This window comes from Hoplias malabaricus, chromosome 3 (genome assembly GCF_029633855.1).
Source record: "Hoplias malabaricus isolate fHopMal1 chromosome 3, fHopMal1.hap1, whole genome shotgun sequence".
In the NCBI taxonomy this organism is placed as follows: domain Eukaryota; kingdom Metazoa; phylum Chordata; class Actinopteri; order Characiformes; family Erythrinidae; genus Hoplias; species Hoplias malabaricus.
The window spans coordinates 39,781,040-39,793,886 of NC_089802.1; the positions used below are offsets into that span (position 1 = coordinate 39,781,040).

The 12,847-nt window shown below is 42.5% G+C and overlaps 1 protein-coding gene across 3 annotated transcripts in view; it reads right to left on the reverse strand.

Moving 5' to 3' along the window:
• Nucleotides 1-6,343: 6,343 nt before the first annotated feature.
• The window catches only part of LOC136692597 (serine/threonine-protein kinase 4-like), a 32,445-nt gene continuing 25,941 nt past the window's right edge, over nucleotides 6,344-12,847 (reverse strand). For all 3 annotated transcript variants that reach the window (XM_066666132.1, XM_066666131.1, XM_066666136.1), the window contains exon 11: nucleotides 6,344-9,243. In XM_066666132.1, the coding sequence (XP_066522229.1) occupies nucleotides 9,085-9,243 (159 nt within the window). In that variant the 3' untranslated portion in view covers nucleotides 6,344-9,084. The remainder of the gene's footprint in view (nucleotides 9,244-12,847) is intronic.

Consider the following 12,847-nt stretch of genomic DNA (forward strand, 5'->3'; position numbering starts at 1 on the left):
ATTATGAAATAATTATAATATTTTTGAAATTATGAAAGTCACACAACTCCAGTGTCCTGTGAATATTGGTGTGTTCTCCCTGTGTCTGCGTGGGTTTCCTCCGGATGATCCCACTTCCTCTCACGCTCCAAAAACACACATTGGTAGATGACTTGGCGACTCAAGTGTCCGTAGGTGTGCGAGTGAATGTGTGTCGCCCTGCGAAGGACCGGCGCATCCTCCAGGGTGTGTTCCTGCCCCACTGCGACCCTGAACTGGATAAGCGCTTAAAGGCAATGAATGAATGAATTGCATATCTCCTGATGAAGCTTTTGCAAATGGATATTATTTTTAAGGAACAAGTTTGCTTTAGTGTCTAATTCTGACAATGAAAGACAATGTAAAACAATGGAAATTATTCAGTAGAATTGACTTTTTTTTAACCATGACTTTTGTTTAATTTTTGCTGTAGTTTGTACTAAGCAAGTCAATTTTATAGTACATTTAATTTCACTTTATTATCAATTAATCCCTCCCAGCCCTAGTTTCTGTGTGTGCTCTCTATCTCAGCTATCCACGTCTGTAGAGCTTGAGGCAGGTAGAACTTTAGAAAAATAATTTGCATATAATCAACTGTGCTAATTTGCTAATAATTTTATCAAAGTGTCATGTCCATCCTTAATATGTACCTGGAGGTTCAAGACTATAGTGTTTCACCACATTGCAGATCTCTGCTGCCTTCGCAGAACCTTACACTGAATGTGTCAGTTACAGGACGTGGAGTCGTTTCAGGGTAATGCATGTCTTCTGTATTTTTACATGACTATAAATCTGCTTTGGCTTTTCTCAGAGATCTGTAGTGAGGACACACAGCTGTGGGTGGTGATGTGGCTCTTGTTTTTCTGACTTCTCCTGACAGCTGGAATAATTATGAATAAGGAATAATTACACCCTTCTTCTTTGGATCATTTGATTCATTGAATTTGACAGAGTAAGAAGCAGATGGATGCCCTTTAGAGCGAGAATCCTCTGCAGGGGGCTTTCATGCTGGAGCTGTCTGAGGAGCTGTGGTTAACTGACTGAGTTTCATCAACCCTGCATTTTAGGAAGTATCCGGAGAGACCTTCCTATGAGCAGATTTAGGTAGTTTAAGGAGCAGTGTTATTGCAGACACAGGCATCAGATGCATTCTAAAGTATATTTGGCTGAATGCAATATAATACTCACAGCAAACTAACGTCATATCGTCCCAAAAGATTTCATGCAATAAACAGGAACAAACCACCCAACACATGCCCTTCAGTTCAGAAGAGATTATAGAAGAGCACGTCCCTTCACCCCCTCTACACACACACACAAACCCCAATTGAAATGGGTTGAATCCCAGAGAAAGTGAACAGATGTTGAGTCTGAGAGAATACTCCATTATTAAGTGTAATGTATATAGATTGAAGGCTGTAATAACGTCTCATCTCTGACAGAGATTCTTGAAATTTGTGTAGAACAAGTTTAGCTTTGGGTGGCGCTGCAGGTAGTGAAGTGTGTGTGTGTGTGAGAATGATAGGGTGAGTGTGAAATTGTCCACAGGGTTGTGTGTGTGTGTGTGTGTGTATGTATGAATGACAGGCTGAGTATGTAAATTGTTCTCAGGTGTGAGTGACAGGATGAGTTTTGCGAAAATTTTCTTTGGCTGTGAGTGACAGGGTGTGTTTGCGAAAATGTCCACAAGGCGTGTGTGACGGTGAGTTTGTGAAAATGTCAGCAGGTGTGAGTGACAGGGTGAGTGTGAAAATGTCAGCAGGCGTGAGTGACAGGGTGAATGTGAAAATGTCAGCAGGCGTGAGTGTGAAAATGTCAGCAGGCGTGAGTGACAGGGTGAGTTTGTGAAGATTTCAGCAGGCGTGAGTGACAGGGTGAGTGTGAAAATGTCAGCAGGCGTGAGTGACAGGGTGAGTTTGCGAAAATGTCCACAAGGCGTGTGTGACGGTGAGTTTGTGAAAATGTCAGCAGGTGTGAGTGACAGGGTGAGTGTGAAAATGTCAGCAGGTGTGAGTGATTGGGTGAGTGTGAAAATGTCAGCAGGCGTGAGTGACGGTGAGTTTGCGAAAATGTCAGCAGGCGTGAGTGACAGGGTGAGTGTGTAAATGTCCTTGGCCGTGAGTGACAGGGTGTGTCTGTGAAAATGTCCGCAGGCGTGAGTGACAGGGTGAGTGTGAAAATGTCAGCAGGCGTGAGTGACAGGGTGAGTTTGCGATAATGTCAGCAGGCGTGAGTGACATGGTGAGTTTGCGAAAATGTCAGCAGGCGTGAGTGACAGGGTGAGCGTGAAAATGTCAGCAGGCGTGAGTGACAGGGTGAGTGTGAAAATGTCAGCAGGCGTGAGTGACAGGGTGAGTTTGCGAAAATGTCAGCAGGCGTGAGTGACAGGGTGAGTTTGCGAAAATGTCAGCAGGCGTGAGTGACAGGGTGAGTGTGTAAATGTCCTTGGCCGTGAGTGACAGGGTGTGTCTGTGAAAATGTCCGCAGGCGTGAGTGACAGGGTGAGTGTGAAAATGTCCGCAGGGGTGAGTGACAGGGTGAGTGTGTAAATGTCCTTGGCCGTGAGTGACAGGGCGTGTCTGTGAAAATGTCCGCAGGCGTGAGTGACAGGGTGAGTGTGAAAATGTCCGCAGGCGTGCGTGACAGGGTGAGTGTGAAAATGTCCGCAGGTGTGAGTGACAGGGTGAGTGTGTAAATGTCCTTGGCCGCGAGTGACAGGGCGTGTCTGTGAAAATGTCCGCAGGCGTGAGTGACAGGGTGAGTGTGAAAATGTCCGCAGGCGTGAGTGACAGGGTGAGTGTGTAAATGTCCTTGGCCGCGAGTGACAGGGCGTGTCTGTGAAAATGTCCGCAGGCGTGAGTGACAGGGTGAGTGTGAAAATGTCCGCAGGCGTGAGTGACAGGGTGAGTGTGAAAATGTCCGCAGGCGTGAGTGACTGGGTGAGTGTGTGATGCTCTGTGATGTACTGTATTCCCTGTCAGGTAGTGATTCAGAGCAGGCTTCAGACACACCGCTACCCTAAACAAGTCGACACGCTTACTGACGATGGGTGGATGAATGAATGAATGAAAATTAAAAATGTAGCTTTAGACAAACTCTTAAAATATAAACTGTTCCTATATGGACACACCCTAATTAGGAATTATGAGCTGGATGTCTCTGTGGAGAAGGTTATATTGATCCCAGTGTTGAACATTTTAAAAATGATCTTTTAGATGGTGCTACTCAGCTCCATTGATTTGAATGAAAGCCCTGTAACATTACAGTCTCCTTAGATTACAGCCTTGATTTGAATGCTTTTTTTTTGGAGATCGCGGTCTGCTGTAAAACTCAATGCACACTGCACTGTAGCTTAGACGAGATAAGGCTGCTTTTTATTCCCTTTTTTAGAACGTGCTTCACAATGTCGTCCTTTCAGCTGGGGTTCTGTGTCGGCTGCTTCTTTAATTTGATTTTCATTCAGGAGATGTGCTTGTGTATTGACGCCAACTACCACCTCATCATCTCTAACATCCCAGAGCTCCTTCACTCCTTTAATATGTCTCTTTTAAAACCCTCTCCTGCTCTCTGCAGTTCTGTCCAGCTGCAGAAGTCTAATGCCTGGAGTATTGTGTTGCTGAAATCCCGCTCATTCATCCCTCAGCCTGGTCTCTGAGCTCACATTACGGAAGCCTTGTTCTGGAGAGAAGAGCATTAAAGGAAACTCAAGCTCCACTCCTGGAGCAGTCGGGATTCTTACAGGAGTCAATTTCTTTACTCTTCTCTCTGTCCTCGAGTTTGTTGTTGACCGAGGTGCAGTTTCACCAGCTCTAACTCATCTTGCTCTCTCAGTAAAATCATATTTCATATAGGGATGTACAGATTAATGTTGCTGTCCTAATAAAACCCTGTATTTCTGCACTTTTGGCAGAGCTAGTTGCTCTTTCCATGATATTAACCCAGAGAAAGAAAGAAATTCTTGCCACATGAACTTGAATCGAATATTGAGAATTTTGAATTCTCCTGTGAAGTGACATTTTTTTGAAGATAAAATGCTTTGTTCTGACAGCGCTGATATGTTTCTTACAGTATTTTAAGTCGACATTTTGAACAAATATGCAAACCAGGTTATGCAAATGCTACACATTGATATCCAGAGCCAGATTTATGGAACTGGGATAAAGAAGAAAAATGTAATGCTTTTGATGATTACTGGAATTCTGTGAAGCTGCTTTGTGACAACATCAGTTGTGAAAAGCGCTATATAAATAAATTTGATTTGATTTGATTTGATGTGTTAACTCAGAATGATGATTTTCCTTGAATTGTTAACTTTTTTTTTCCTTTCAAAATGTTATTTACTCAGAGAAATATTTTTTGGAGTTTTTTATGGGGTGAAATACAGAGGAATATTTATTGAGAAAATGTTGTGGATTATGAAGTCAGTGTTTGAAGTATGTTACTATGTTTAGATTGGACGCCGTAAAGAAAACCATTCAGCATGAAGCCTCACATTGAGGTTAAGTTCAAAATGGTTTAAATATGCATTCCCCCACCTTTTTTAACCATCTGGCAGACTGTTGACATTGGGCCTTATGACCTTGTCCATGGAGAGTATATAAACATTAGGCAAGTGTAGTATAGATGTAGATAAGCTGAGCTGGAAGCCTTTATTTGAATAAAGTATCTGTACATTAAAAGTCATAAAAGTGTTTTTCTTTCTCTGGTGAAGTTATGTTTTGAAGATGGAAGGTTTTATTCTGAGAGCGGCTGACTGCTTTATTTCTGTTTAAAACTAACAGAACCACGCTTTGGGGTGCTACGAGCAATCTGTTCATCTGTGACCTAATTAACATTAAAAACTCCTACTTTTTTAATAAAACATAACATGACTTTGTCTGCTCTTGGTCTTTGAACTTGCTAAAAGTCACATTGTGGTCAGTGTGAGATTGTATTTCTCAGATCACGCTCTTTTCACCGCTCCTCTGTATTTAGTGTGAAATAAACACCGCCTCTGAGCAGATGATGGATGTGGAACCAAAGTCAAACACTGTCTATCTTTTGGCTCAGAAAAGTTGGGAAGCATATGAATGACAGGAGGGCAACTCTGGGCCAGTTTTCAATCAACTCGTATCTCTATGACTCTTTGGGAAATAAACTGTGGTCCTGAAGGAACTACTCATTCTCTCGTGTGATTGAGTTATAATTGTATTTGTCTTGAATAACATTTTTCGCATAAACTGAAATTCAAGATCAAATAGTTCAATATTAATCTCAACCAGGAGAGGCTCCAGGGCCGTGGGTGGGATCCTCTCCTGTCTGTGAGGAGTGTGGTGTGTTCTCCCTGTGTCTGTGCGTGTTTCCTCCCGGTGACTGACTGTGAGGAGTGTGATGTGTTCTCCCTGTGTCTGCGCGTGTTTCCTCCGGGTGACTGTCTGTGAGGAGTGTGGTGTGTTCTCCCTGTGTCTGCGTGGGTTTCCTCCAGGTGACTGTCTGTGAGGGGTGTGGTGTGTTCTCCCTGTGTCTGCATGGGTTTCCTCCGGATGACTGTCTGTGAGGAATGTGGGGTGTTCTCCCTGTGTCTGCATGGGTTTCCGCCGGATGACTGTCTGTGAGGAATGTGGGGTGTTCTCCCTGTGTCTGCATGGGTTTCCTCCAGATGACTGTCTGTGAGGAATGTGGGGTGTTCTCCGTGTCTGCGTGGGTTTCCTCCGGGTGACTGTCTGCGAGGGGTGTGGTGTGTTCTCCCTGTGTCTGCGTGGGTTTCCTCCGGGTGACTGTGAGGAGTGTGGGGTGTTCTCCCTGTGTCTGCATGGGTTTCCTCCGGGTGACTGTCTGTGAGGGGTGTGGGGTGTTCTCCCTGTGTCTGCATGGGTTTCCTCCGGGTGACTGTCTGTGAGGGGTGTGGGGTGTTCTCCCTGTGTCTGCATGGGTTTCCTCCGGGTGACTGTCTGTGAGGGGTGTGGGGTGTTCTCCCTGTGTCTGCGTGGGCTTTCTCCGGGTGCTCTGCTCTTTTCCAACCTAATGCTATGTCAGTCTTATGGCTGTATTGTTTTCTTGGAGGAAAGCCTCACCAAAAAATACATCTGTTTAAATGTTCAGTGTATTTATTTTAACAGAACTGCTAAGGAATCATGTGCTGGAATTAAAATGTATCAATAATAGTCTGTGTCTGAGACGGAATCTCAGCCGTGATGTAATTCACCATAACACAACCTCACCCCTCGCCTGTTGTCTTTTGTAAATATTTAATAGCTGTTTCAGTAATGCAGCGACTCCAAACAGTTCCTGAAAAGTAAAGAGATCTAAACTCAAAGAAACAAAGGAGACAGAATATCATGTATCTTTCTGAAGTTTAATATTCACACCTGTAAAAACATAACTGAACAATCAAATTTAAAACAAACAGATTCTCTTTGCATAATTTAAGGCACATTACAAAAACAAAAAAAATATTAGGACAGAGGACAGTGTACTGACATCGGTTCTGTGTTCACATTGTCTTGCGAAAAATGGTAAGAAAAAAAACAACAAAAAAAAAAACAACATTTAACAACATGCCTGTTCACTGGAACATGTTTGAATACTGGGTGTAACAGGCTCAAATAATTATAACATCATAAAATCAAAGGGAAATCTTTTAACCAATTATTCAAAATCAACCACAACTTTTTTAATCCTCTGTATATTATACATTAATATTTCTGCATTAGGCGTCTCTGTGCTTCTCTTAAATTTCTTTCAGGCTTTATTATTATTATTATTAAAAATTTAGTTCAAATAAATAGTTTTTTTTCTGAGTAAGAACAAGGAATGATAGTTTCAGTAGGTAAGCCTCACTAACCGTATAAAAATAACCTGAGTCAATGACACCTGAGTGTGACTTGCACAAATATGCAAACGCCTGGTCCCAAAAAAAAAAAAAATGTAAATGACAAAAACAGTGCGACGCAAAATAAAAGTCCCTCATAGCTTCCTCAAACCCTAAAAACCTATATCATTTTTTTCTCACCAACTTCGAACTTCATACATGTGTTTTACTGCAGTAAGAACAGATCGAAGCTGTTACAGTGGTTTACAAAAGTCAAGAAATTAACAACAGTAAATACATCCCTGTTTAAATAACCAGGACAATAACAGATGAGCCTCCGGCCCAGTCATGGATTTAACCCCGAAAATCCCATCTCTGTACAGAGCTCAGAAGTCAAATCAGACCTGGACCTTCATTTATAGAGAACAACTGAAATTTATTTTTTTTATTTATTAATTATTATTTGCAAAATTGATCTGAAAAATCACAAATTGATATTCTCCCCAAATTATTCCATCCACATTGAAAAGTGAATTCTAATATCATACGTTCCCTTGTATAATATTTACTTAGGTTTTCACTGGGATTAAACCTGTCCTAATTCTGCAATCACTGAAACAATGCCTTTGACTGACCATATAACTGCTGAAATTGATCGCAAACCAAGTGCTACACTGTAGGACAAATGTTTATTTACTGAACATGCCCCAAGTCTATTTTTCGGTAACTGAGCGAAGCTGGGTATTTGTGCGGAAAATCTGCTGGGGTGGAATAATCTGCCATCGTTAGATGATGACAGTGGACAGGAAAACAGCTCGATGTTCTTCTAAATCTAGTGCAGAGGTCTCCAGCCGCAGAGAGGGTAGAAGTCTTTAGCTGATTGGGAGATGACAGAATGACTAAAGGATGCATGTTAGTCTTTTCAGCATTTTCCCATTCAGACGGAATGCAACGAGACCATGTTCGAGTAAAGCTTCCAAACACTCATTACTCCTTGGTCTCACTCACAATGGACCATGTTTCTGTCCATTTCTGGACATTGTTTTGAAGGGACCCTACTTTAATTCTTAGGTCATTAAAGGAAACTCACATTGGTAGAAGGTATTTTCGGTGGTTACGCACATCCTCCACAGTTCATGGCACATGAAAAAGGTTGGATAGTGAGTTTATCTGACAGCTCATCAGAAATTCTGACAGAAGTGGTGTTTAGGATACCGAACACGTCCCAAACCCTCCGCACTCTTCCCTCCAGGTTTAAAAAGGAGGCTTCCACACGTTTTATTATTTATATAAAGTTAATATATGTGTAATCTATCACTGAGAGTGTTTTAACGTGAAATGCCTAATTGTTGTAGACTCTGATGTCTTTTCAGAGCTGATGAAGGGAACCAGGCGTCTCCACGTCTACACAGCATTGTATTTCCTCTCCACCAGCAGCAGTGACCTCCACCGGCCTAAAGAGCTTTATATAGAATGATGATGGAAAAAATAAAAAGGAAATCTGAAAACGTATGCTCTCTTTGAGGACTACAGCACTTTAGAGAGTGTTTCAGGTGCATCATTTTCCCATGAATAGATTCTACAAAACGTCTTAACACCACTGTAACACGGGCCAACGCTTCATGTCAAACCAAAACCATTCCATTTCATAATATTTAGTGAGAATCGTTTAGAGATGGACGTCTGGCTCCATTCACCACCACTGTCAACAATTCTGATGTGGAGCATTTAACACCAAAAAAACACTCTCCATCACTTTGCTTTACTTTCCCTTTTAAGCTGGATCTAAAATGTGTATAAGCTGAAAGCTGCTTCAATCCGAATCATGTAATATTACTCTATTCCAGCTAAAACCCTGTAACACACCAGGAGAGCCTTGAACTCCTGAACAGACCTCTGCTTCACACTCTCTCACACACAAAAAAAGGTAGAAAAATAACAAATAAAATGCACTGGGAAAAGTGAAAAAGGCATAAAAAGTGTAAACGTAAAAAGGCAAAACAGTGTACGACAGAAAAGTCTTGTTCCCTGGCTTTTTTTTGTTGTTGTGAAGTCCGAGAGTACCACAGGTCGAGTACCAACAGCAGTGAGACACAGCATCAGAGAGAAACAATAAAATAAATGCACAGGGAGAGATTTAATTGTTTATAAATTAAAGGAAAAAAAATCACCTGCAGAGCTGCAAGGAGCGATACAGTGATTTTCACAGGTACCTCCCCGGTAACTGAGCATCCTCCTCTAAATCCAGCAGATGATTGGCCCGGGAGTCCAGGAGCTCAGAAGTTCTGCTGGCGGCGTTTCTTGGCCTCAATGGCATCGAGGATGGGCTGGCGCTTGGCCTGGTAGCGCTGGTGGATCTCCTCTATCTCCTGCTCCATCTGAGGGTCCAGAGAGGCCAGACGCCTCCTTAGCTCCTCCACAGTCCACGAACGCATCTGGAGAGAGGGATAAAGAGGAGGGTTAAGGCTAACACAAAAGTTTAGAGAGTGAACTGAAGAACTGTTCTGTTAGCTAAAGTACACCTGCACAATATCTTCCTTTCTCTCTCTCCTTCTGTTTCTCAATGAGAGGACCACCACTGTGTCCCTAAGAACTGTAGTTTTAACCACACACTGTATTATTCAATGTCAAAATTGAAGCAAATCGGGCAGAGCTCATGATCTGGCAACACGCTTCATCTCACTGAGATTCAGCACTAGCACTGCACTTCAGACCAAGGTTAGGCTTAGGTCATGCACTCTCCTGCTCTACAGAGTATTAAAGTAATCCATAGCACATCAGTAATGAATAAACCCTGAATCAACCCTGCACTCAGGGACATGAAAAGCACACCGCAGACATTTCCAGCACAAAGACCTTCCTCCTGGGTCCCAGAAGACTTCTTAGTGGTCTTTACGAGCATTCTGCCACTATTTATTGCAGCAATCAATGGGATAAATATAACCAGATCGTCTCTGTCGTGGCGAGGCTGGGCCCAAGATGGAACTGTCGTTCTGGAAGGGCCAAGGGGCACAAACAGAGCAGGGGAAGCTTCTGTTCAGAGAGCTCAAGTTCAACAAAGTCAAATGTATCAACACACACGTCAACTCTGCAATCAAGAATTGGGCTTGTATTAACACCTCTGGATGAACCCTGGAAGTGGAACAGATTTGTGTTTTTTTACTCAACATATTGAAAGTTGGGTAAACATAACTTTTTTTTTGATTATGACACCTTTTAAAAGCATGCACAATTGGAAGTCACCTCAAATACAAAATAAAATGTACACACACACACACACACACACACCAGCCATCAGCAAACATTTTTTAATATTTAATTTAAATGATGAGATTCTGATTTTATTCTCAATCCATTTGTATATTTTTCTTGAAATATTCAGCCTTTATTTTCAAAATAAAGTCCAAAGACCACCCAGTCAGACACTTAATTCACAGTGAGTCTGAGCTGGTGCGATAGGGATTTGAAGAGAGCAAGAGACACACAAGACGCTGCCTATGTTTCTGTGAAGCCCATAAAGCACATCATCCCCCCAACAACAAAATGGGACTACTTTTACCTGCGCCACTTGTTGTAAATGCTGTGGAGCTGAAATTATTCAGGCTGCGCTGAGATTTTATTTCTGGCCACATCCAGACGTCGTAGCTGCATTTTCACAATAAAGTTTTGTAACCGTGGTTTTTAATTTTACATCAGCAGTACCTCACGGCTCCGAGGTGGTGGAATGGACCACTGAAGACTCGTCTTTCTGAGCAGTATTTTGATGGTCACTAATCCTGCATTTATCAAACGTCACGTTTTCTTAAAGGCTGTGGTATGATACTGCACTTACATTTACTGTGCATTTCTCTCTTGGGAGTCCAGCTCTGATTCCTGCATCTACCAGGCACTTAGTTCAGAGCTCTCTGGACTCTAATCCGGTTTCTACTGGTAAGAAAGTATTCCTTGAACATAACAAAGCATTTTGTAAGTCCCTCTGGATAACAGTTTCTGCTAAAGGCTGTTAATGTTCATTCATTCATCGCCTGTGCTCTTCAGTGGTCAGGACCCCTACACGACCCCCACAGAGCAAGTATGACTGGGTGATGGATCATTCTTAGATCTGAAGTTACACTGACGTGGTGCTGGTGTGTTAGTGTGTGTTGTGTTCGTACAAACGTTCAGCATCCTGTGTGCACTGATGAAGGACTAGAGGACGACCAGAGACGAGTGTCAGATGAGCTACTGTCTCGGAGTGTGTTTACATGCACTTAAAGCACAAGACATAAATGCACAAAACCAGATTTTGCGAGTAATCTGAACAACGCGTTTACAGGAGTCCCCTGATAATCTGATTTCTGTTTTGCAACAGCCTATAACATCAGAGAAAAACCTGAGTTTGTAGTGATGACTGCGGGGAGATGCTCTACACCCCACAGACCATGAAATGCAAAATAAATCAGATTATGAGTAAACATGCACTGAGAAACCAGATTACTGAGCTAAACTGAGCTAATTCTCTTAAATGAATTCCGTAATCTCATTTCTAGACCTTATAGAAATAGGAGTATGCTGTTTACACGACCACTTCAATAATAAGATAACTGCAAGAATTCTATTAAAAATGGATTATTAAATCCACTCTCTGGTTTTACAAGGTGGACCAATGAGGTAGGAGTATCTTTATAAAAACTCCAGCAGCTCTGCTGTGCCTAATCCACACGTTCCAGCACCAAACACACGCATCACACCTGAGTGTTGAAGAGCAGGGTGAAAATATTATAATAAAGTATGCAGGGAATCCGACGGACTACAAAGTGCTCCTGTGTGGTCAGTGAAGCTAAGAGAATGGACAGTTTTTGTAGTTACGAGGTAGATGTTCCTAATCCAGTGATCGTTCAGTGTACAATGTGCTCAGACAGAAGAAAGGCGGCTAATCTGAAGATTTCGAAGCTAGTTTTGAAGTCAACCCAGGGTCAAATGAGCCGTAGTTTCTCGCTGCTCTAATAGATTGCAGGCTGCACATGTTTGAACAGGCTGAACGTGACAGTTCTTTTTCTGGATTTTCTGAAGCCTGCTGTAGGCTTAGGAATGTTGACGTTTGCCTAAGTTTGTTTGGACAGTGTGGAAGGGCCCAAAGAGACAGAAAAATGAAAAACGAGGACGTTTTCTTCTCCACAAAAACGGCAGCACCGCCTTCCGTGCTCCTCTCCGTGTGTGGATCCAAAAAAGGACTTCACAGCTGCATGGGTGGCATGAGCACATTAAGTGCTGACATCCCAGCATGCCTCAGGACACGTGACGTCATTATCGACAACGACAGGCTGCCATGAGCGAGCAGGACCAAGTGGATAATAGACATGAGCTGGCATGTCTAGAGCCCTGATGACAGACGCGTTATGTAAGACTTCCTAAAAGCAGAGAGGACAGTGTGGTGGTCTGTCTTTAGCGGTGCAGCTCGGGATGCAGACCCCTGATTTTGGACTACATATATGTTCACATGGAAATTATGCAAATAAAAACAAAAGAGCTATCGATCTCTGGCGTATAGACAGACGGCATCATGTTTTAAACAATCTGTACCTGCAGTGGAGACTTTACCAGCTATATAAAGGCTCGACGATGTGGTGGACATTTATATCATGATATATTTCTAATTTTCAGTCAATACGATACAATTCCGATATCGATATGAACACTATAAAATCCACTGAAAAAACTTCCTAGAACATGACATCACCATCAAACATAAACCTCTTGGCTTTGTCAATGTTAAACACTTTTAAACTAACTTTAAAACTGAGGGCAGTGAACTGCCCTCATGCAGTTGCTGCTCGCATCAAATATAAATCCTGCACGATCGCTTACAAGGTGATGACAGAGCAGGCGCCCTACTACCTGCAAATGCTCCTAAAGGCCTATGTCTCGCCTCGGCCACTGAACGTCGTCTTGCTTTACCCAAATTCCACACTAAGCAATTCAGACTGTTCTCTTCCATAGTTCACAGATGGTGGAACAAGCTGCCTACCTCCACCAGAGCACCAGAGGAGTACCTCGCCG